Consider the following 26920-nt stretch of genomic DNA (forward strand, 5'->3'; position numbering starts at 1 on the left):
GTGAAGTTTTAAACGCAATTAGCACTTGATGTTTATTTTGACTCAATGAAGTCAATAGTCCACTGAAACTCTTCGAAACCATCATCCGTACACCATATATAAAAATTATATAATAATAGAATCACAAACCGAGACAGGAACTTTTTTTCGTGCTAAATAGAAAGTCTACTATTTTAATCCAGTTGCTTATAATTATCTTTAGACGTGAGTTGGAATTTCCGGAAACAGTACCCAAAGTCTCAGTGACGATATATATATTGTAATCCCTTGCATTGGGCGGGCGACTTCTATCAATGGCGTCACTGGGAGCTCAATTCCCATTTAAACATTTCTCACTGTTCTTATTTTCACTTTCGCAATTTCTAAAGCGTTTCAAAAAAGGGAATAACATAAACTCAACCGCGTGTCAACATAGACTCAAGCGCACGTGATCAGCTAATTAACGGAACAACATTTAGCAACAAAATTACAAGCACTTTGCACACGAAGTGCTTTTGAAAAAATTGTAAAAGTATACTTTAGAACTTAATTGCCTATAAGAGCCTAAGTAAATGCAGGAAGAAAAACAAAAGAAAACCATTTTAGTTATAAAGAAAAGATCATTCGAATAATTACACATGAGAATTTTACTTCTAAGTGCACTCTTTAAAAGTGAATTGCTCTTCGGAGCTTAATTTCCACTTTACCGCAATCAAATACCGGGACGATGTGGATCACATCTAAAAGCGATCTTGTCTGGTGTCCAAGAAGTTGAGAGACAGGAATAAATACGTGGCGGGTCCCAAACCCAGCGCACAACCCTGAGGAGGGCTGTTTCGCCTTCTCACTTTAGCTCCCCTTCAAACGGATGTTTTTTGGCTGCCCAGAGGATACTTGGTCTAAGATCGGAAGTCGTAAGCCCTTTGAGCGATACGTATGTAAAAGAATCGTTTCTGGCCACTCCCAAGTGAATGGCAATCAGAGAACTTTCCACATTTGCTTGAACTTGTAGACATGATTACATCATACACATGATGTTTTCGAGAGAAAGGCGGAAGATTTATGGTTCTTTGCGCATTGGCAACGGTGAATACCGTCGTCGATGGAGCGATGATCTGTACGAAATATACGACGACTTTGATATAGTTCAGTGAATTAAGAGACATCGGCTACCCTGGCTAGGTCTTGTCGACCGAATGGATGAAAACACTCAAGATCCGAGACGCAGTAGTCGCCGGGGGAAGCAGCGGAAGACCTGCACTGCGTTGGAAAGACCAGATGAAAAAGAACCTGGCTAAACTTGGAATCTTCAATTGGCACCAAACAGCGAATAGGAAGAACGTGCTGTTGAAAATTCGGCTAAAACCGCGCAAGCGGAGTCTACGCCAATAAAGAAGAAGAGGAAGTTGGGTAATAATAACAAAAAATCTGTGTACTAGGGGTGACCTGAATCTCCATATCGGATAAAATTGAAAACACACTTGGAATTTTGGAGTAGAACCGTCTGCCGATTGGGAAAATGTAACACCGAAGTCTGCAATTTATTTAGTTTTCTTTTTTGTAAGACTAGATTTATATAAAAGAAAGAATAACTTTTCTACCAGCTTATATGTGAGTGCGCGATCAGAGTCCTATCGTAGAACACAGGAATGACAAGTTAATTTTTGTTCTTACTAAACACGGTCCAATAGTCATTCATGCGGTACGGCTAAAAATCTTGTCGGACGTCAGTTATCAAAGTTGTATAGAGGAGGATGAGATGGAGGCATCCAGACACTTTTTACTTCATTGTCCAGTCTTTTCAAGAGCGAGGTTGAAACATCTCGACAGTCTTTCCTTCGGCGAACCAGAATAAATAGCAAAAACTGAGGTGTCTTAACAAGTTTGCGATAGGCTCAAGGCGCTTTGTTAATTTGTGAGGGCTTGTGAGCAAATGTACAGAAATTTTCGATCTTACAACGGATCGACGTTCCAAGCTGTGGAAGTCAGATCCTTGTTAACCCTTAACCTAAACTAAACTTTCTATTAGGGTACTAGATTGAGAATGAATTAATGTTTTGTACAAGTCTTGGAACGATTTTTGACACTGAATGTACAGGTTGTCTATTCGTTGACTCCCACAAAAGTCGGGCATACGTAACCAAAATGAAACTGGATTTTTAACCGGCCAAAGATTATCAACTCGAGAACATTTTCTGTCAATCTTCTTTGCTTTCGAAAGTCAAAGTGTAGAAGTACTTTGCGCGGAACACCCTAAAGTACGCCCAAAGTTTTCAGTCAACTTAACATGTGTTTACTCGCTGCAATGACATAACCAAATGAACAGAAGAAGAACGGTATTGCAACAAAATATTACAGCAATTAGCAGTAAAGTTTTCGTTTTGATTACATTGTACCAAGTCAGGCCAAAACGTGGTCGTTCAATTAACACGTGGTTTTGCAGGTGCTGTGAGATACACACACACCTATGTACATATGTATATATTTATTTATATTTATATTTGCCATCGTGAAAATTTTTAAAGCATCCAATTCGAGATTTATATTTTTGTACTTACAAGCCCCAAAAGGGTATAGGAAGAAAACTTCGAAATCCATAATTTAGGTGCATTGGTCTCCATAACCATACAAAAATAAAAACAAAATATGTAGAGTGTCTACGAAAATCGGTGACTGACCAAAAAAGAAGTAATTAAAATGTAAAGCATATTGTGAGAAGACACACAAACACACTTACGTCGCGACATATACTTTCTGGGCACGTAGAAATATGTATAGTATATTTAGATAACTATGTATGGATATACGAGCACTTATAAGCACCTGTGACGTCTACTCGTGTTTCGTCATAAGAATGTCTGAACACTGTCTATCCAATACGCCAAAAAGCAAATAAGTCAAACAACTCTCCGTTGACCCTTTGAATTTTTGATTTGAAATAGTATAAAAATCACGGATATAGATTAGATTCATTCAGACATGTTTTGAATTTCTATACCCTACAAGCCTGAGACACAAGAGTATAATGGAATTGTACAGCTAACAACATAAAGCTTGGGAGATAGATATGGAGTCATATGTCTTATCTAAGGTGGTTTTCAAAGGTATGGAATTTGTTAAAGGGACAGCTGTCAAACCAGCTGTCAAAGTAGGCACATACATTTGACAGTTACTCGTATGTGCAATTTGCCTGTCAATTGCCACCTCATAGCTCATATGACGCTTCTTAACACAACCTTTTTAGGGGAGTACATCAAATCCTTGTGTGAAGTATCAATAACTAGACGTAAACCATAAGGTCGTCAACGCGAAAAAGCGGAAAAAGATAGTAATAAGATTCAGTTGTATTGGTCAAATGTCAAAATTCTCAACAATATAAGTTAAAATTGATATATCTTGATAAAACCATATAGACTTATATAAGGTGGAGTTTTGAAGGTATGGAATTGCCTAGAAGGACATCTGTCAAACCAACTGTCAAAGTAAGTACGCGCATTTGACAATATTATGACCAGTAGTTTACGTACGTCAAATCTATGGATGAAGTAGTTACATCTGCTTAGTTCGAAATCAATAGTCGGCACATTCTAAGCGAGATAAGTTTCGAAAAAGCGGAACATGATAGTCGTAAGACTTAGCTTTGACGATATGATACTTTGCTAACGCCTTATTCTTTTGGTTTATATTTCAAATGGTCCGCTTCGTACTAATTCTTCGAAAATATAAATGATGTTTGAACTCTGTGGCCGGGAACATCATACTCTATATAGAAAAAACAGGAAAAGTGAAATTTAATGTTAAGGATGACTTAAAAGACATACATATGGCAGTTATCTGTGTAAAACTTTTCTGGTTTCTCGGCGAAAAACTGCGACAAGCAATTTTCACAAGCTTCCCTTAAAGCCAACTTTACGCCATTAAGGGAGTTCTGCATTGACCGAAATAAATGGTAGTCCGATGGTGCAAGGTCGGGGCTATATGGTGTATGCATCAAAACTTCCCAGCCAAGCTCTCCCAGTTTTTTTCGAGTCACCAAAGATGTGTGTGGTCTAGCGTTGTCTTGATGGAGGACGAAGCCCTTTCTGTTAATTAGTTCTGGCCGTTTTTTTTCGATTGCTTGCTTGAATCTTATCAGTTGTTGACAATAAAATACATAATCAATCGTTCAATCAGGCTGGAGCAACTTATAGTGGATGATTCCTTTCCAATCCCACCAACCACTCAGCATAAGCTTTCGAGGTGTCAATCTTGCTTTACAACCATTTGTTGAGCTTCACCACGCTTGGACCATGATCTTTTTCGCACATTATTATCGTATTTGATCCACTTTTCGTCTCCTGTTACCATTCGCTTCAGAAATGGCTCGATTTCATTTCGTTTCAGCAAAGAATCGCAGATGTTAATTCGGTCCATTAAATTTTTCGCAGAGAATTCATGTGGTACCCAAACATAGAGCTTCTTTTTGTAGCCAGCCTTTTTTAAATTGTTCAAAACCGTTTGATTATTAATATTATGTTCTTTAGCGATGTCATGGCTGCTTGTGGATGGTCCTTGTCAATGTTTTCCATAATATCATCGACTTTTTCAACGATAGATCGACTAGAGCGAGCTGCATCTTTCACATCGAACTGATACAACAACGTCTCCGTAAAATTCAAGAAAATCATTGGTGGCTTGTGTGGCATTCTTCCCTTTTTATACAACAATTTCAAAATATAGCGAATTTCTTCATTAATTTCACTCATTTTTGAACAGCTGTAACTTTATTCAACTTCCCCTAATTTTTTTAAATTCGCCTAAATTTTCTTTTAGTTAAATAAAGCTTAAGATCTCACCTTTCAAACACTATATGGTAAGATACAATGTGATTGGTAGCACTGGAGATATACGACTGCAAAGACATCGATTGACAAACTACGAAAATACTTTTTCGACTACCCCATATATGGATTGGTTTTATCGGAGCCCAATTTAGATAATTAAGATCATCGAGATATTCTAGTAGATAAGTTTAAGAATAATAACGGGAATATGATATAACGAATTGATGGTCGGTCATTTAGGGACCGGTACTCCAAATGAAATAATTTCTTTTCATATAACTTTACATTATTATAATTCAGCATAGAAGTATAGTGGCAGTATAGAAGATATCTCAAAAAGTTTGCTAAGAATATTCTGTTACGATATCAGGTATAGAAGAAATCGGTTCAAATATTTCTCTAGGCCTTTATGCCTTATATTATAGATATCGGCGCTCCATCTGATTGGCTTTAAAATGTACACAGATATGGATCAGACAGCCATATACCTCAACGAAATTCGATGGAAATACTTCCATTATGATAATATGACTTCGTACCAAAATCGGTTGAAATCGTTTCATATATTCTTCTAAACCCATTTGGAAATTAAGTTATTGTCTATAATTTTCAATTTTAAGTTTCATATTCCAGATTTGAGGTTAATTATTTTATTACAATTAAATTGAAGTTCTAACCAGCTACTTAAGCACTCTACATCGTTCGCGCTGGGCATGCACAAATCTAGTTTTGAATACTCCGGTTATTACCGTCTGACTGTTGAACTCAGAATGAACTGTTTACTTCAATTATGTACGAGTACATATACCGTTTGAGAAGTTAAATATTGAGTATACTAAGTGGCTTTAAATATAAAGGAATAAAAATTGGTTTCTATTTGTCGCCGATAAGCAAAGCAAAGTACGGCGTAGGCATTAGGAAGGGTCCACTTGCATAGATAAATATTAAATAAATGAAAATAAATGAGAAATTAAAAAAAAATACAAAAAAATGTTTGCTATGGTCTCTACACAAATGTATGTTGTTATTGTTAGTAGACTTTGAGTTTGACCTTGAAAAACATGAACAAATTACATATCGTCTATTAAAATGCAAAATAACGTAACATCAAACTTCATAAGTTTACAGGCGAAGGAAAAACGATATAATAGAAACCACTCATATTGAAAAAAAATTGGGTTTTAATTATAAAAGGTTATATATTGGTTATATAGGAGAGCAAAAGCTTGAAATTTTACGATATTAAGATCGTAAGCAATAAAAACCAATTTCGATTTTTTCGCTGATACATTGTTGACGATATAATATTTTCTATGTACGTGTGTATACAGATCTTTCAAAATTTATATTAAAGCACAAATGATCATAAAATGCGATGTTATCACTTGTACTCGTATCTCTTCATTTTCAATCAAATATTTACTTTAGTGAATTTAAAAATTTTTATTGTCTAAAAATTCTTTAATTTCCTTCTTATTGTTAATTAGAGTCTCGCCCTAATGTAACCACCAAGGGCGCATAAGTGTTAAACACATTAAAAATTTATTTTCACTAATTGCAAACCCAATAAGTGTTTCCTACACATTTCTTTAAGGAATGCAATTAGGTAATGTTTAAAGAAGCGCAGGAAAAGTGAATTAGAAACGATTAGTCGGCGCTAAAGCTTGGGAATACATATTAGTTTAAGTACATATGTATACTAAAGAGTGTTTTTTAGACATACAGTTTTCAAGAAGAAAAGGGCATTTAACTTAATGTTATGGCCAATAATTTAGCTTTATTATAAAGATAAGGGATTGCCATTATGTTTTAAAAATGGTTTCGGCATATACATTTTAGCCGAAAGTTTAAAAAATATTTCAAAATTAAATATTTTTTTAAAATTAATAAAAAAAAATAATTAAAAAGTTGTATATAAAATTAAAAAAAAAATGAAAAGTATTAAGGTCAAAACAAAAAAATTGGTAAAAAAATTGAATTTATAATTTACATAAAATTATAAAATAATGTTATATAAAATTGAAAACAATTAAAAAATAATAATAATTAAAAAATTTTATATAAATTAAAAAAAAAAACTTAAAAAAAGAAATAATTAAAAAAATATATAAAAACTTTTTCTTAATTTTTAAAAATATTTCCCTTTGAAATTTTTTTTAAATATTTTATTAACATCTTTTTTTTTAATTTTTGAATATTTTATTAACATTTTTTTTAAACTTTAGTAAAATATTTTTGAAAATTTTCAAAATTAAATATTTTCAAAAATTAAGAAAAATTTGTATAAATATAAAATTAAAAAAAAAATAATTAAAAAATATATAAAATTTTTTCTTAATTTTTCAAAAATATTTAATTTTGAAAATTTGTTTATGTAAATATTTTATTAACATTTTTTTTTAATTTTTAATATTTTATTAAAAAAATTTTAATTTTCTAAAATTTAAAAAGGAAATTATGTATAGAAAATGTATATGAAATTTTTCTTAATTTTTCAAAAATATTTAATTTTCAAATAATTTATTAACATTTTTAAAAATTTTTTTAATTTTTATTAAAAATTTTTTAAATTAAATAAATTTTTATTTTGAAAATTTTTTAAATATTTTATTAACATTTTTTTAAAGATTTTTTAAATATTTTATTAAAAAAAATTTTAATTTTTTCTAAAATTTAAAAAGGAAATTATTTATAGAAAGATGTATAAATTTTTAAATTATTTCTTAATTTTTCAAAAATATTTAAAAGGAAATTTTCAAATATTTTATTAACATTTTTAAATATTTAATTTTGAAAATTTTTTTAAATATTTTACAATGATTTTTAATTTTTAAATTTTTATTAAAAAAATTTTAATTTTCTAAAATTTTTATGTATAAAAATGTATATTTTTTCTTAATTTTTCAAAAATTTTAAAAATTAAATAAAAATTTGTTTTTTAATTTTTATATAAATAAAAATAAAAGGAAATAATTGATAAAAATTTATATTAATATTTTCTTAATTTTTTTAAAAATATTTAATTTTAAAAATTTTTTTAAATATTTTACTATTGCATTTTTTTTTAATTTTTAAATATTTTATTAAAATTTCTTTTTAATTTCAATAAAATATTTTAAAAAATTTTCAAAATTAAATATTTTCAAAAACTAAGAAAAAATTTGTATAAATTTATAAAATTTTTTTTAAAATTTTATATAAAATTTTTAATTATCTTTTTTTTAATTAGTTGCAAATTTTATATAAATTTTTTTAATTGTTTAAAAAAATATTACTAAAATTTATTCAATATACTATTAATAATTATTTTTCTTAATATTGAAAAATAAACTTTTTCTGCTTGTGAAATTTCAAACTCGTAAGTTGTTTTAAGTAAGATTTTCGAGATTGCAAAATAAAAAAAAATATTGAAATGTATTTTTGCTGCTAGACCAAATTATATAAAAATTAGATACAATGTAAAGTTTATTGCTATATTCTCAGTTCAAAGTCAATTTTAGATTACATTTTCTTTGTATTTTTTTTTTTTTTTGCTTTAGATTTTCCATTTTATTTGCGTCAATCGTGACACGAACGGCGAGCGGCCGTTATCAATGGTGATTTATAAAAACAAATTAGAATTTAATCATTTAATATTTTTTATTGCATTGATTGAACGTAGTCAGCAAAAATCAGAAATTAAATGCAATTTTATTTTCTCTTATTTTATTTTTATGCCCTTGCAACATGTTGCTACCGAATATTATAGCTTTGTTCAACTAACGGCTGTATGTACCACTTAAAACTTATCGAGATAGATAGAGGCTTATACCTGTATATGTACATACAAATAATCAGGATGATAAGACGAGTTCAAATCTGAGTGAATGTCTGTCCGATGGAGGTAATCAGAAGATAACCGGTATGAAAATTGGACGATGGGCGTGGCATCGCGCAGTTTTTGGTGAAATCGAATGCGGGACTCGTCAGACCGAATTCGACTAAATTTAGTACGTGGCATTCTTCTCATACTCCTATGTCACAGTGCAAAAATGAAGAAAATCGGACTACAACCACGCCTACCTACCCAAATAGCACAATCAAGTAGCAATTAATATAACATGATAAAATTTCGCACGAATTATTGTTTGTTGTATGCCATCCTATGTTCAAAAATTGCTGTTCAAGCCCCGGTAGCTACCAAATATATGGACCCCGGATCCATAGTTGACTTTTGACCGAAAATATCGGTCAGTGTGTGAGTTATATAATTGAAATTCAGACATAATCGGGTCAATACTGCCTTGAGTTCCCATATGCCTAATACAACGATTTTCGAACTTTTTCGAATTTGTCGCTCAGTGTATGAGTTTTATAGCGTATATATTATGTATATAAAAAATTGCTTGGATTCCGATCCTCTGGTACATCTTAAAGCTATTTCCCTGATTTTGATTCCTGCAAGTTGAAAGAGTATAAAATATTCAGTTGCACCCGAACTTAGCCCTTTCTTACTGGTTTTTAATTAAGTTTCGCTAATATTTATTATTTGTTTGCATTTTCGCTGCTAGACCAAATTATATAAAAAGTAGATACAATGTAATGTTTATTGCTATATTCTCAGTTCAAAATCAGTTTAAGATTACATTTTGTTTGCATTTTTTTGTGGTTTGCGGTAACACTTTCTACCAAATATGGTCGATATCGATCGAATATGTACTGAGTTATAGGTTTTGACCGAATCATCGTACTATTTTGACCCCGGTTCTTATAAAGTTTTCTTGTATGTTCATTTTTACTCAAGTTACCGCTTGCACACACATATGGACAGACGGACGAACAGACATCCGGATTTCAACACGTCTCGTCAATCTGTTCATTTACATATATGATAGTAAATAACCCTATATCTACCTCGATTCGTTTTAGGTGATACAAACAACCATTAGGTCAATAAGACTATTATACTCTGTAGCAACATATATAATATATATAATAAAATGAAAAAAATTATATTTATATACATATGCTGTTAAATATTGAAATTTTATGTAAATATTCTCTTAGTATACTGCTTATTATTTTGCCAACCAAAAAAAATTAAATTAATAATAAAAAAAAAATATATATTTTCAAAATTTTAATACTTTTTTTTAATTTAAATAAAATAATTTAAAAAAATATATTGTTAAATATTGAAATTTTATGTAAATATTTTTTAACTTTTCATGCTTATTATTTTCCCAAATAAAAAAATAATACCCAAATAAAAATAATAATAATAAAAAAATAAAAAATATTTTTCAAAATATTGAAATTTTGGGTAAATTTTTATTTAATACTTTTATTACTCATTATTAAAAAAATTAAAAAAAAAAAAAATTTTTTAAATATTGAAAAATATGTAAATTTTTTTTTTTACTTTTATTGCTTAATATTTTCCCAAACATTTAGTTTTTCTTCGAACGCTTTTATTATTTTAGAATTATTATAAATATATGCAAAAATACATAAACAATATTTGTAATTTTTAAATATATATTTTTATTAAATATTTCCTTAATAATAATATAAAAACAACAATAAAAAAGGAATAATTATTTACAAATGTTAAAACAAAATTATTTATGATTACAAATATTAAAATTAAATATTTTATAAACATTTTAAAAAATTTTTATTATTAAAAATACTTTTATAAATATTTTAATTTTATTTATTTATTATAAAAAATATTTTTTAATATTCATAATTTTTTTTAATATTTATAAATAATTATTATACATTTTTTATTGCTGCTTATACAAATTAAAAATATATATTACAATAAAAAAAAATAAAAAACAAATATTTTTATGAATAATTAAAAATTATTTATAAATATTTTTTTATTGTCGCGTATTATTCATAAGTTTTATTGCTCTTTAGTTTTTTTCACATTAACTTTTTATTTCAGTTGCTCAATATTTTATTATATATACATTATAAAGTTTTATTGTAAATAATTTATTAGATTTTAAAATTATAAAACAAATTTTTCAACAATTTGGTGAGTTTAATAAATATTGTGCAATGAAATATAAAATATTTTATTAAGTTGGAAAAATAAAATAATATAAAATTCAATGTATTGAAAAATAAAACACATTTTTTTTAAATAAACAAATTTTTTTTTTTTAAATTTCTTTAATTTGTATTTTGTATTAATAATATATTTATTTTATCTCTTTATTAAAATTTATTATGTACAAAAATTTACTATATAATAAAATGTATATTTCATTAATATTTATATTTTATGAAAAATGAAAAAAATATGTTTTTTTTTTATAAAAATTGTTTCATTTTTATTTTTTTGTGAAGCCTTTTTCATTAATATGTTTCTTTTTCCTTTATTAAAATTAATTACTTATAAAAAAATATTGTTATTAATTAAAATTTATACTTTATTAGTGTTTATATTTTATTAAAGTTGTTTTTCTTCAGTTGCACTATACTTGAATTTATATTTCTCGAGTATTATTATAAATTTAACAACAATCATTAGTAAATTAGTTTTCTTTTAGTCAAAATTAAAAAATATTTTTTCATACATTCTTATAAATATTGTTTAATTTGTATTTGCTATTTTTTTGTTTAGCTATTAAATTTTATTATTTATTAAAACTTAAAAATTGTTTAATATTTATTACTTGTATTAATATTTACATTTTATTAATTTTTATTATTTTTATTAAAATTCATATTTTTTAATATTTACTATTTTGATTAAATTCATTTTGTCCTTCAATTTACACTTCTCGAGTATTATTAAACATTTAGCAACAATCATTAGCAGTATTTTATACATTTCTCAAATATTAATTATAAAACTAAAATAATTATTTTGTTTTAAATTTTGAAACTTACTTTATATTTACAAACGTTGTCCGTCCACTGCTGCTAGCTAAAATGCATCCAAGCAGCAAATTCGGCAGCAGTTGTTTTTCAAAAACTATTTAAATTAAAACAAAACTGTGCCAGCACTTGATAAATTAATTTTCAATTTTTTTTTTTTTGGATTTTTTTAATTAATTTAAATTTTTTAAGTAATTTAAGAATTTTCAATTTGTTTTGAAAATTTTCAATCAAGTTTCAAATTATGACAAATAGCTGCTAAATCACTTTCTTACAACACGCTATAGTTAAAAGGATTTCAAATTCCTTCGCTTTCTTCGCACAGTGGCGCTCAAACTGTTTGCCGCTTAACGTTTGGCAAGAACTAGGCAGAAGGCATTCGCTTTGCGCACTGAAAGACTGTTTGGCCGAAAAGTTCTTCGTCAATAGCGGTACATTTTGTTATATATACCACATAAATATATATATAGCATGTATATAGGGTATATACCTCTTATATACTTGCGTTTATATCACTTATATACTTGTGCATACGTACAAGTGTTTAATACTCCCGAATATTAGCGCAATTGATGAGACATTCCGGTGTCTTTTTGGTCTTTCCCAAACATACGTCGCCGCGGCACTCTGTCCGCCTGCACTGTTCGTAATTTATTTATTTAGTTTTTATTTATTTGCACTTTTTTCTACTTTTTTCCCCGTAGTTATCGATTAAGCAATGCAGCGCTTCAGCATTTCATTGTGCGCTCATTTAAATAAATATTTATTCACTTATCATTGCTGATGTGCTTGCTTGTGTTGCGTTAAAGCCGTTTTGACAGTTGCTGTTATTGTCACTATCGCTGTGGTGGTTGTTGTTGTTGTTGTTACTATTATGACAATTACCATTTACTTTGCCACAAATTAACGCATACGAAATAGTTGGTCACTAAGCAGAGTCGGCTTATTGTTGTTTTTGTTATTGCTATTTGTTGTTTTTGTAATTATTACATAGGTATAACTTTTTAGTTGTTGTCTTTGGCCTTCAAACGTTGGACATACTTATGCATTGCATATTTTGACTTCTTTCACTAGCCAAAAATATACCGAAATATTTTTTTTTGTACCTTTTCTACAACAACCACACTGAATTCCGAGCACTTTTATTTTCTTTTCGCACGTACAAAAAGCCAACGACTTTTTTTGTAATTTTTTTCACTTTTTGATTTTATTATTTCTTCATTGACTACTACTTCGAGTGCGTACCGCGTACCGTGAGTTATGCCGTGCAAATGCTGCGCACTGTCGTTGCGCTCAAACTTTTATAAAGTTTCGGTCTTCCATCGGCGCCGTGTCGCTGCGTCGCCGCGTAGGGAGTAATAAGCAGTGCGTTGCGTGCGCAATTAAAAAAGGTCTCCGCGTCAAGATCCGCAACTCCGACTTTGCATGTGTCGAGACTTTGGCATCAATACATACTACAACACGCTCAAAACACATGTGTGTGGAGCACTTGCCGACTCGCTGGTACCGTCCTCGCTTGCTCGCGCGCTCGTTTGTTCGCTTCGCTCCGCTCCACACAGCACAGCTTCTGCTCGGCTTTGACCCATCGTAGGGCACTTGACGTCGCAGCTATCACAAAGCTCATGCTCATGCGTTGAAAAAGCTGAAAATTTCGATCTGCATTCAATCATACGCCGATTGACCACATTTCAATTGTAGCTGCTCACAGCTGACCCGGAGCTGGGCTCCATCGTATTTCGAGCTCTCAACTGGACGGCGTTTGCGTTTTTCGTTTTGTTTGTGTAACACCGATTTGTGTGCAGCGATTTAGTTTTCGAACGCTTGATTTTCGGCAGCGCGTTCGGCCTTTTGTTTACCCACGAGCGTGGAATGGCATTAAGCAGGAGAAGAGCAGCAAGCTGCAGCAGCACCATCAGTCGGCAGCATAATTACAATTGCTCGTATAGGTAGTATGTATGTATGTATATGTGTTAAACATGCGTCAGTGAAGAGTTACGGCGCATGCGTTTCCATCGCATTTGGGTGATTTATTTCTGGTAACGATTGATCGCCCTAAGCCTCAGAGTTGCTAACGCAGCTGTAGGCGAAGACGCTGAGCATTGATTACCATCTTTTGGTACACGCTTTATGGATATATTCTGATAATAGTGTAGACGCACTAGCATCCGTAATTTTAAATGCGCCATCTATTTCTTCGTCTCGCAAATCCCCACATTCTGAAAACAGAGTTATGAACTTCGGTTTTTATGTCCACAGCTTAAAATTGCAGCAAGCTTGAAAAAGCAAACATCCTTGGCCTGCGACCAGATCGTGAAACTATCATTTTATTGAAATAAACTTTTCTTTACAAATAAATGAATGGTCACACAGGTCAAGGAATTAGACTTTTTTTGTTGGGGAGGTTTATCAGTTCTGTGGTTTATGTTGATTAGTCCATGATCACTGATCAGTTGAATACATCGTCTATCTTGAGATCCAGGATTCAGTATTAGATAATATTCGACCTAAAAGACCATGTCCAGCAGGCAATTAGGAAAATATACCAGCCCTTGCTAAGAGTGTATACAAAGACCATGGAGAGTCGATTCGGCGCCGTTCACAGCAACTCGGCTTGACGTAAGGAATGACTTGGCGCATTTCACGTCGAGTTCTAAAATTGAAAGTGTAAAAAATACAGCTTGTGCAAGAACGGAAGCCTCTCGACCTTCCCAAGCGACATCGCTTTGCTCTATGGGTTCTTGAAAAGTTCCAAGAAGATCCATCCTTTACAAGCCAAATTTTGTTCATCGATGATGTCCACTTCTGGCTCAATGGGTATGTAAACAAGCAAAATTTCACATTCGGGACAAAGAGCAACCTGAAGAGATTCAAGAGCTACCATTTCATTCAGAAATAACAACGGTGTGTTGTGGTTTGTGGGCCGGTGAATTCATCAGCCTATATTGCTTCAAAAATGATGCCGGAGAGAACTTAACCGTCTATGGCGACCGTTATCCGACTATTTGATGCCTGAAATTAAAGCTCGTGATCTTGGTGACATTTGGTTTCAGCAATCAATGGATTTATTAAGAAAACACTGCGGTGAGCAGAAAATTTCACATTTTGGGCCGGTCGATTGGACACCAAGATCGTGTGACATCACACCGTTAGACTTTTTCCTGTGGGAATATGTAAAGTCTAAAGTCTATGCGGATAATTCCGCTTCGTTTCAGGTCTTAGAGCAAAACATCTCGCGTGTCATTCGCCAGTTACTAATCGAAATGCTCGAACGAGTTCTTGGAAAAGGAAGTTCTTACGAATGACAATAAACTTTCCCTACTACACTTAAAGCTTCTGTGTTTTTTTCTTTAAAAAACTAGGGAACCTCGAAAGGGATCACCCTTTAGTACCTCATTTATCACTAAAACGTATCGAAGAAGTTTGATTCATTGGCATTCACTCACCAGTAAGCAATTATTTGTTGTGACAACAAACGAACATTATCCACCATAAAATGTAAGTCTTGGAAATCCTGTTCCAGAGTCCCGCTTAAAGATTATTATTTGATTTTATTGACTATAATTGAGCGCGAAACCCGCTTATCATTGGCAAATTGCATAAAATACGGATTGCATTGAGTGAGTTGCAAACTTAATGCTATGATTAAGTTCACTAGTCACCATTGAATATGCTACAAATACGAATAAGCCTCGTGCGAAGGATATCTGGTAGTCGTATTAAATGACTTAGCCTTAGACTTGTTGTATTTCAATGCACACACCCATGAATATTTATTCATTTTTTTCGTTCAATTTTTATAGCAGCATTTAGCGCTGTGATAACTGTAATCAATGTAACTTTCTTGAACCAGTTATTAATTTCTAATATGATTTTATTACAGCTCTTACAACAGAAATTTTTTTAAAATTTAATCGTTTTAGTTTTAATTTATTAAGTACAAGTATTTATAGGCCAGTAAGTTGTTCATTAATCATATTTGTAATTAAAATAAATTTTAAGCTCAATTATATGTACGAGAGTAGTTTGATAAGTTTGTGACTTTATGAGTTAAATGCTTAGTCTTGCCATAAGTTCTGTTACAAGTTCAGTCGTTAGAAAAATTAAACTATAGTGCATTTTTTAATAAAATTTATTTTATTTAATAATGCATATATTAAATGAGCGATGAGCAAAATTATATTCGCAACCTTTTGTTTTCACCCCCTTTCCCTGAAACGATTCGCTCAAACATCAATAGCGGTACGCAGAGTTTCCATTGATTTTGACGACGCTGCTCGAACCAAAGATTTTTTGAGACTCTTCAAATTTCTGTAGGCTATTATGCAGGCCGTGTTCTCCAACTATGACCACAAACTGTAGTCCAATTGGTTTAAATTTGGATTTCCAGAGGATGATTGTCCCTCTGGTTCCGCTATGAAACCAGATTTATTGCTTCTAAGCCACTGGATTGGGACTGGGTGGTCTTATGCATGTGTGCTAAAGCAGAATCTTGTTGGAAGATCCAATGCTCTCCATCGAATACAGTACTGTTTAACGGTTTTATCACACCTTCTAAAACACCCAGCAATAAAATGAAACTGTCCATATATATTGGGCCAAGCAGGAGGTACGTTCCCGTTAAAGATTGTGTGTTCTGCGTCGTCTTCTGTCGCGTCCTTATATGGGCACGACATCTCTTCGACTTTATCCATTCCATGAAGATACTTTGTGAAAGATAGTGTCCGGATAGCAACAGTGTCGTGTAGAGGTCGACTGCTCAAAATTTGCGACTCTTTGTACCCAGAAGGTTAATCTGGGAATCTGTGCTTAAAATATCCATAGTCAGTGTCTCGGGCTTTGATAACTGCTGATACATATCTCGTTCGCGTAGCCCATTAAATATGATTCGTCTGGCATTTCAAGTTTTAGTATTAGTTAGTATGTCGCCATAACTAATGTTTCACAGGTCTAGGTCTAAAATGAACCCTTGTGCTGTCCCTTTTCATAGAAGTCAAAAGTTGTTGTTTACTAAAGACTCAACATCAAACCATTACAACAGCTGGATGGTGACCAAGTTCCGTAGATTTTGTTGTTCTGCTTGTTAAAATTGCTTAGACGTTGACCGTAAATCACTTAAAAAGCCGTTTGCAACCCTTTTCAGCCTTTCAAGATAGGCTTTCATCTGGAGATAATTACGAATAAGTCTTGACATTGATATGGTTGATATATTCATTTCCCTTGACATCAATTTCTGTTTTGCTAAGGGAATTCCTGCCAATGCGTTCGCGATAAATTTTTATGGCTGAGTTGGTTCGGATCACGCGCGGACGAACACTTCTCTTTCTGTCAGAGTTGTGTCACTGTCGGTCCACTTTTTCAGAGTTAGTGGGTTCAGTAAATCTGTATTGTCTCGAATAGGGATGCTGGTTGAAGTATTTAGTCGCACCCGCTTTCCTTCAAAAGGACTCCATTGTTGATGCTCAAAGTCTTTGCTGGAGGGTTGTTGTTGTAACGGTTATCTAGTCTCGTTAGGAGGGGTATTAGATGTGTAGGGTTAGCTGGGCATGCAAAGAGGTGGTTAGTGCCATGCGGGGACACGTTGCACGCTGGATATCTTATTCAACTGATATTTCCAGGTCAACTCAGGATAAGTAGAAGTTTAACCTGCGGCAGTATCCAGAATGAAGCTGCGCCAGGATCACTACCGATTCTCGAGGCAACTCGAGCTCGTCGTCTGCAATTATGTTACTTAATTGCAGATGTTCGATGGAAGACATTAAGAGGCATCCCGTTGTAGTCCGGAGTGCAGTGTTCTGACATGTCTGTAGCTTTCTCGTTTGCGTTTCATTATCATCCAGGCAACCAATCAGTGAAACGTAGTTAAGGAGATCTAAACTCGGCTGGAGGGATAAAAAAAAATAGCAGTATTCCATCGTAAGGCTCTAAACTACGTAGTCCTTGAGAAATATCGTTTATTTACATATCGCAGAGTTTTGCCAAAAATAAGATCTAAGAAACTATCGGCGCTTGATGATGAATGCTGTCAATTCTGGGTCAAAGTCGTCCGGTATAATTACTTTTTGTTTGACAATAGCATATGTAGGGGTCTGTTTCTGTCTCTCCTAGAAGTTCCTTACCAATTTCCCATCCATCGAATACCACAATACCATTCCAAACAGGTAAAGTCCATACTAAGCTTTTAGAGTTTAATAGTAAGAAAGCTTAATAAAGCGCCAATAGTCGGTGCAGCTGAAAATCCTAGTATGGAGTTGCATTCAAATGTATTAAATAACTTCCTAATGAATGAAATCAGTTTCTTGAAGGTTATCACCGTTTCCGAATATTTAACAATCCAACTGTAGCCATGGAAGGCATTTCTGATCCCACGGTTAAGAGACTACTTACATCAAACACGTTCAACGGCTCAACTTATATCTAATTATAGCGTGACCCATCGTCAATTTCTTACTTTTGATGGAGGTGACGGAGTCTCACATTCCAAATGTTTTATTCTACCTATTTATAGATTCGAAAGTCTTCTAGCCGAAAGCTGTGCTCTACTCAAATCTTTTCAGAGGTGAATTCTAAATTTAATGGTCTGATTATTACTAAGCCTTTTCAGTTGACGCCAAGTTATGGTACACATGAGCTTTTAGGTACAGTTTCTCTGAAAAGTTGGGTGAAAAATAAGAAGATGGATTGGGATTGAGGTAATACATAACACCCTCCAAGCATATGGTATACAATATATTTTTTTAGAATGAGAAGAAAGGGACACTTCTTCTTTTAGCTGTGGACAAGCCTTAAGCTCATTCCACAGATCCTTTGTGGATGGCCATAATTCAGTAGTGAAAACCAGTATTGCATCTAAAGGACCAAATTTCGGTGCGACACAGTAAGAGCGTTGCATATACATACATATATACACTCATCTTATTTTATTATTGTCAGACAACAACTAAAATCCGGAAATAATTACGCAAGCCGGACGATTGCATCTTACAATAATTTATGTAACAGCAACAAGTGCACAGACACACATACACATGTACATATTTTTTTATGAATATAAACAGTAGGTCAATTAATGTGTTGTGGTCGCACAAGTCCTTGCATGAAGTCTTCATAATTTGCTGTCTCGTCTTGCATTTTGTTTTTGTTGTACGCTGGTAGATTTCCAACAAGCGCTTTAAAGACTTCGCTCTGTCCTCAGACGAAAAGTTGTCTGTATGTATGGTCAATATTTATATAAAAGTAAATTATTGCCTCGAAGCCTGTCGGCAGAAGGCTAGCAGACCGATTGGGATTGTCATATTCAGCGAGCATTGACATATTGACCCTGGCGCAATGTCATATTGGCAGGTCGAAAATATATGTTTCTGTATGTTCATATGTCCGTGTGTAATCATCTAAAAACCAATTGCTACGGATATATACAGGTATTTAAGGATATATTCAGACAGCAGAGTTATAATTGGAGTTACTATTTTAATGTGATCTGTGAGAATCCTTCTGGGGTTAAATGTTACTTATCGGCACTTTTTTCTCAAGGCATTCTTGCACTTAAGTCTTAGAGACACCACTTGAACGCGCCAGGATGTGTATGTGGGACAGGTGTGGACATTCGCCGATAGCTTCCGATGTATGTACTAGAGTATTTGGACCTTCGTAATTATAAGAATTGATACATATTAGTGGTATGATATCTAATAGTCGGCATTTGGTATCTTCGTACCATGTGTAGATAAGAGGTTTACTGGCGTTGAATGTGTTTAGCTGCATGGTTAATACCAATTCGAACACCGGGAGCAGTTCGAAGTCGAAAGGAAACTCAACTGACCATTAACCACGTCACGTTCTTTGATCGGAAGTTCAGTTCTAGTACTATTGGAAGCGAAAGTCATTGAAGTCCATTCTAAAATGCTCATTCGCCGCGAGCTTTAATGAGTCTAGTAGCTTCCCAAAATCGGAAAGAAAATCAACCTTTTAGTTAAATATATAACCACCTTACAACGAGACCCCGACTACTTTTAGATAATTAATGGACAAATATGTTATAGATATAGATATATGTGTAGCTAAGCTTCGTTGGAAACAGTCCCAGACTTTTTCAACAAGCACACAAACGTGGCATAAAAGGAATAGGCAACAGGCTGCACACAGTGACTATTAAAATCCAAGAAGAATGACATAAGAAGCTGTGGTCAAGGTCATCCAACGGTAGGCTCAGAAAATGTGCTGTTTCGACTATTAAAATCCAAGAATAATGACATAAGAAGTTGTGGTCAAGGTCATCCAACGGTAGGCTCAGAAAATGTGCTGTTTCGACGGGGTCAGACCATACATAGAGTGGTGTCGGATGGGTAAGTATATCTGGGTATGCAACGAGGTGGTTAGTGTCAGGCGGGGACTCGTTGCACGCTGGACATACATGTATAGAATATATTTGATATATTTGAATGTCGGGGTCGATTTTGGATAATTAGGAGTTTAATCTCGGCAACTCGAACTCGTCGTCTGCAATGGTTGGTGGTTTGACTGCAAGTATGCCATTCACTGAGAAAGAGTCGGTGAAGGTGTTTATGGCTCTACTGTGAATGGCGGTCAGTGCATCTCGGAAGTGCAGTGTTATGACATTTCTGTAGCTTCGTCGTCTGCGTTTCACTGCATCCAGGCGACCATATTGTTGCGTCGTTGTTAAGCACCGGCCTGCCGATTTCCTTATATGTTGCCAGCACCGTTTCTTTGCCGTTTCCCCATGAGCTGCCAGCTAGCGACTTGAAGAATCATAACTATCGATCGGAGGTTTCTTGACGATGTCTCAGAAGCTGCACATTATAATAAATTTTTATTATTTTCTTATTGAAATATATAACGGTTATGATATCTATTAATATCTAGTTAGGTTACAAATATAATAAAAAGTCTATATTCTTAAAAATCTTGCTTATTAGTGAATGCCCTACTGGAAAGCAATTGTGACTAAAGCGACATCTTGCGGTTAATATTTACAATAATCACTGAACACACTTCGTCATTCTTCTTTACGTCAAATTCGTGCCTTAAGTGTCGCCAGCAGATGCCGCGCTCAACACTTTACATTAAATTCCGTCTGCAATTCCAGCCAGTAAGCCAAAGCAGAATGAGTTTGTCCATCAAATATGGCGCTCGTGTCAAGTGTTTTTCTTTTATACATCGCTATTTTACCTGCTAAAAATTTGTGAAAAGTCCAATACAATATACAAAATAATTTGTGAAAATCTACTAAAAACGCGGCCGAAATAAGCGGGTACTTTGTGATGTTATGCGTAAAGTGTTGATGTGTGAAATTAATGTGAAAATTAAAAAAAATTTAGGTGTTGAAACAAATAAGAAAAAAATTGCCAATGCAGCGATAAAATCGATTCATAAAGCCAATGGAGGAATATGAGAAAATTGTGTGAAAGAAGAAGAAGCAAGAGCAAAAGTTCGCACAAAACAGCAGAAAAGTGATAGTTGTTGGTTTGGAACTGATGGGACGTGTTGGGGGATGTGGTTTTCATTCTTTTTTTTGAATCGTTGTTTGGTTTAATTTTATGCGAAAGGTGAGGGGCAACAAGCTGCAGTACACATCAATGATAGCAACAAAGAAGCAAAGTATATAGCAATAATAAAAGAACGTGCAAAGAGAGGGGGAGAAAGTAAAATGATTTTGTGTATATGTGTATGCACATATGTACATATTGTGTATTTGCACGAGTGACCACTGCGATTTCTGTGCGCTGTTTTGCCGTTTATGCCTTTTCCTTCCACCCGCTCATCCATATTTTAAGGCTTAAAATCTTATATTCGCTAATATTTTATATTGCAACTATTTAGTGGATGGATGATGGTGGTGATGGCACTGCAGTCGTGATATGCATATTTTATTTGTCACCAAGATTGAGCTACTCTGTGATATTTCCAGATACTAATGGAGCAATTATAAAGATGTGCAAAAGTGTGCATTAAAAAGAAGTAAAATTGAAACAAAGTAAAAATATAATTAATGAATGAAAAACTCGCGGATTTATAAATATTGACATTTTTGTTAAGTCAGAAAACCGCATTATTCTTAACCACATATGTATGTATGTATGTAAAAATGTATGTGTAGAGAATCGCACATGCATATACATATGTATAATACATATAACCTCAAGGAAAAGTATCATACATGTATGACGAATGTCTACTTCCAATCAACGTGCTTAAAAGAATTTACCTTGTAAATATATTAGCGCCATGGTAATGAATGGGAAAACACTCTAATTTCAAGTAAATATTAGCACGAACTACGGCAACTATTTATAATAAATCAAGGAAATATGCAGACAAAACGAATTGGGTGCTAGTGTTGACACGCAAACTGCGCACCTTGCTGCGAGAACGAGGGTCTTAGTGAAAAAATACACGCTGCGCCAACAAAGTTTAAATTTCGGATTCATTTTTCTAAAGAAAAAGAATCCTACATGTTAAAATATAGATGCAATTTTATTTGGAAATTACATTTATTTGCAGTCGACCACTGAACTGCGCACAACAGTGCTCGTTATACTAGCAAATTAAGTCATCCATTATTAATGGGGAGACTTTTTGAAATTTAGTTGTTTTTGAATTCACATTATTTTATGTGAAATTTTATTGCTCTTCTATACAGTTTTCTATATAGTTATATTTAGCTTAGCATAATTTAAGTATTCGCACAATTTTAGTATGTTTTGTCTCCCTGTTTGGCACCACTTAACTCGATGAAATAACGCTTTTAATTTAATTGAAAAGCCGTCCTGCTGACTCATAAAGTAAAAACAAACAATGTAAATGTTATAAAACAAAAATTGTCAGATTATTTGCTTGTCCATCATCATTAAGATCATAAAACAGCGCGATATACGATATCCAATTTGGGTCGGCTTTACGCGCAAACCATCACCATCAGTTCCCACCATTCAACAGTAGGCGCTAATACACCTGATATTCGTGTGCTTTCGTTTGTGCAGCGCTGATGTGCTATGCTCTTGAATGCCAATGAATGAATCCTCGCTTGCTTTGGCTTGTGGTACACACTGTTAGGAATTATTAATATAATATTCATTATACAAAATTCTAAATAGATTTTACTGCTTACAAATTTACAGAGTGGTAGCAAAGTAAATCATGTGAATGTGTATGTGTATAATATAAAAAATAAGCAAATAAAGCACACACGTATAAAAAAGAGTAATCTAAAAGAAACAAAACAAAATAAATAGAGTGAAGAGTGAATAAAGCCAGCCACACAAAGTGTATGCCATTCAAGTTCTACTTGAGTTGTGCGAAATAGGAAAGGGCTGAAGGTGCGGCGTAGTGCTTAGAGAGCGCTTTGTGGCGCACACGAAGGAGAAGTTAATAAAAATTCGCTTGCTAGTTGTGAACGCGTCACAAGGCTCCAACACCGTCATTGTGACTGTTGTTTTGCTTGTTACCAACGTTGTGCGAACTGTTGTGTATGTACACTTTTATCGCGACCGTCATTCATAACGTCAACGTCGCTGTTTCCGTTCTCGTCAAAGTCGACAACACACGACACATAGGAAAAAGGCACACTACTTTGAAACTCGCTTAAGTGTAACTTTGGCCAAAGGATAACGCACTCCCACAGTGTAACGTCGTTAAAACAGGCATACTTCGTCGAACGACGAGGTGGTTTTACGCGACAACAGTAAGCAACGCGACTCACAAACTTAAAAATTCGTTTCGCGCATACTTGATCCTATTTCCAAAATTCGGTACGGTGTGCGTTTATACCCATATAGTAAGTGACGAGCAACGATAACGACACATCGGGATAGCGCTTGTAAATAGCCATACGTACTAAGAGAAATATATACATAAAGAAATATATTTACAATCGCCAGTATACACCATGTCAACTGATAAGATCAAAGTTGCTGTGAGGGTGCGACCCTTCAATCGTCGCGGTAAGTCCAAACTACTAAACCATAAAGATTATCCATTATGTGGACATATGTATAGGGCTTTGTATTTGTATAATGTACATAGGTACAATATACATATATTGCATTATAATGCCCACAACTACATACAGGAATTCATTAACAAATTGTATTTACTTACTTTCATATATGTATGCCCCAAAGGCAGACGGGAGTAAATATGTTTTTGTGCTGGCTTGCAGGCGATTGTCTATTGTTCGTTTGTGCAATATTTACACCATGAATAAGTTAAAGCCTTGTCACGCTTAATTAGAATTCATAGTTAAAGCTGATTTGCGTATGTCACTTGTAATTTGTTGGGAGGACAAAAATGTTTACCTGTTCATAGATAATTAAGTCATAAAAAAGAAAGGTCAAAGGATCCCAAAAGTGTACGTAATTATAATGAGTGCTGAAATTGTCATTAAAAAGCGGTAAACTCATAAAATCAATAGATAAGGGAGTGGTGTGTTATTTTGCGTAATAAAATACTGAAATTTTGTAAGTTAGGCTGCTTTTTAAAGAATTTATGTGTATGTGCCTTTGTAAATAGTATTCCAGTTTTTGAGATATCGATTTGAAATTTTGAATTTTGTCCCCAATATGGTAATAATTTGTCATAGCCGTCTTTATGGAACCACTATAGGATATGGTTGCTATGAGAACTGACCGATTAAACTTAAGTCCTTGTATGGAAAATTTTTTCTTTTGATGAGATATCTTCATGAAATTTTTCACATACAATTCTCCTCGACAACGTTGCAATCTTCAAACAAATCCAAACGATCCAAAAATGCGTATACAGTCGACCGGACTCTATAATCCATTCAAAATCGTTTGTGATTTCTTCTGTTGTGGTGCTTCCTACATAATATCAATTTTTTCAGTTTATTTTACAGTTACGACAATAAATTTTTGGCAACATTTCTTATTACGCTATAATTGAACAATAAACCAATATGCATGTCTTGCCAAAGCACTGTCTTGGTGTTTTTCCGTTTACAGTTTTGTGAAAAATTTAAGTATTCGCTGAAATTATAATAATTTTTTAAGTAATCAAGTGAATTAATGGAAGTAAAAACGAAAAGAAACGTTATTTCTATTTCGATTTGTTTTCTTTCTTCATTATAACTGAATTTTTATTATCACAAACTTATAATTTACTAATTATAATTCTGTTAAAAAATGTTCTTATCAGGCGACGTCTGGCAACACTGTGAAATGTTCCATCGAAAAGTAAACAAATTGTTTAGTTGAACATTTTTTTATTATATTTTTAAATATTTTTTCTCTTAATTTTTATTTCTATCTCTTAATTTTTGTTTTTTCTTTATTTGTTTCATATTTTAATTTTTTTAAATTATTTGTTATATTTTAATTATTTAACTTTATTTTTTTAGTTTTAACTTAATCTTTTTTATTATTTTTTAATTCCAAATGCGTAAACCCTCGTTTACAAGCCTTTTTTTTAATAGAGTTTCACTTTTTTTTAATTTTTCATAATTTTTATTTTTTTTTTTTTATATTTTCATTGTTGTTTATTTATTTTATTTTATTTTCTCTTACAAAATATTACGCAGAAAAGTAACCAATTTCCTATTTATTTCAATTTTTTTTTATTTAAATAAAATAAATATTTTTTTTTTAATTTTTATTTTTTTATCGTAATTTTTTTATTTCTTATTTCTTTTTTATAATTTTTTTTAATTTTTTTTTTTTTTTTATTTTTTTATCTTATTGTTTACTGTTTTTTTCTATTTTTCTTCTTAATTTTTTTTATATCTATTATTTATTATTTTCTTAATTTTATTTTATTTCAAACACGTAAGTTAACGTTTACAAGTCCTACATTTTAAAAACTTCACCTCCCATCTCTGCAACTATACTTCACAACACTGTAGTTTACCATGGTCCTGCTTCCAGAGTTATTCTATTCATGCACACCAATTGCTCAATGAGCCGAAAAACAAACACAATTTTTCTCCACTTCCTTTTCCCCAAAAAAACACATGTGTGTACCATGACGCAGTAGAAAGAAGTCTATTTTTCTTGCTCCAGCTTTTTGGCAACTCTCTATGCTTATCGTGGCGCTTTGCTCCAAATATGAAATGCTAGATAACTCGCCCATCGCATACGAGTTTGTCTGCAAGCTGCCTGAATGGTACACATGTACTTTTTGTACGTGTCACGATTGGCATCGAAGTAATATATTACACTTGAGAGTTCAATGCCCACTTCATTTTGCACTACCAAAGGGTAAATACAAAGGAGCCAATGAGCCAACGCGTGAGCGGACAGTCGGGGGAAAAGCGGACATTTATTTCCGGCAGTTTGTTGGCGCAGAATTTTTGTTAGTTTTTAGCTTTCACAAACAACTTGTGTCTTGAGATTTGCTTTACTTTTTCAGCTGTCAATTCGGCGCACTCTAAAGTAGTGCTTCGATTTTTTTCGAAACTTTTTCCTTTGGTTTATATTAGAAGCTTATAAATACAAATATTGTTTGCTTTCCTAGTGCAGGTAGGTGTACGATTTAAAAAGACGACACAAATATTGGGGCAAATAGCAGTTCTTCTTTCTTTGTATGTATATAGAAAACTACGGGAAAATATGTATATATAGTTTTGTAGCTAAAGGCGTCTTTGGACTTTTGAAATTTCTATCCATATACAGAGGTGGATTTTATATACATACATACATAAGCTTGCAGAGAAATCTGAGCTTTAAAAGAAAGCAATAAAAAATGATTAAACTATTTTTTTTCTCAAGATACTCTTCTCTTATCTCAGTGCTCTTGCTTTTAGAAAATTTTCTAATGCCTCCATGTCTTCTTCGCCTTTAAACGTATACTTGGTCTAAGGCTGGAAGTCGTTAGCTGCTTGAGCCATATGTAAAATAATCATTTCTGCCCACTCCCAAGTGAATGGGGCTCAGAGAACTCTCCTCACTTGCGTGAACTTGTACACATGGCTCCATTCTCAATTAGCACGAAATGAAAATCTACAGCTTAAACTCAAATTAAAAAAAAAATCATATAAAACTACAACAACTACTATAATATTCTATATTCCTCGTCAGCTATTGATTTCAAGCAAAGTTATCCCCTTTGGTGAAGAAAAAATCATTCTACCGCTTTTGATTGTTGTTGGTGTTGTGGTTGCGGTAGAAAATATTCTTTCCTTAAATATTTTTTTCTTGTTGCATAAAGGCGAGTGTCGTGGAAATCACTCTGAATAATTCTTTACAACACTTTCATATCTACAAACTTGAGAA

The 26920-nt window shown here is 32.7% G+C and overlaps 2 protein-coding genes across 4 annotated transcripts in view; one reads left to right on the forward strand and one right to left on the reverse strand.

The window, feature by feature from the left end:
• LOC120772324 (nose resistant to fluoxetine protein 6-like) overlaps nucleotides 1-11814 on the reverse strand; it is a 43921-nt gene extending 32107 nt beyond the window's left edge. The window contains exon 1 of the mRNA XM_040100855.1: nucleotides 11691-11814. The gene's annotated coding sequence lies outside the window, so the exon portion shown is untranslated. The remainder of the gene's footprint in view (nucleotides 1-11690) is intronic.
• A 9061-nt stretch (nucleotides 11815-20875) lies between these two features.
• The window catches only part of LOC120771282 (kinesin-like protein KIF13B), a 71676-nt gene continuing 65631 nt past the window's right edge, over nucleotides 20876-26920 (forward strand). Inside the window, exons 1-2 of one of the 3 annotated variants that reach the window (XM_040099209.1) lie at nucleotides 20876-20946; nucleotides 22814-23635. In XM_040099209.1, the coding sequence (XP_039955143.1) occupies nucleotides 23581-23635 (55 nt within the window). In that variant the 5' untranslated portion in view covers nucleotides 20876-20946; nucleotides 22814-23580. Of the gene's footprint in view, nucleotides 20947-22463; nucleotides 22744-22813; nucleotides 23636-26920 lie in introns of those variants that run through there. The other 2 variants (XM_040099208.1, XM_040099210.1) reach the window with 2 other exon arrangements.

This window comes from Bactrocera tryoni, chromosome 3 (assembly GCF_016617805.1).
Source record: "Bactrocera tryoni isolate S06 chromosome 3, CSIRO_BtryS06_freeze2, whole genome shotgun sequence".
In the NCBI taxonomy this organism is placed as follows: Eukaryota; Metazoa; Arthropoda; class Insecta; order Diptera; family Tephritidae; genus Bactrocera; species Bactrocera tryoni.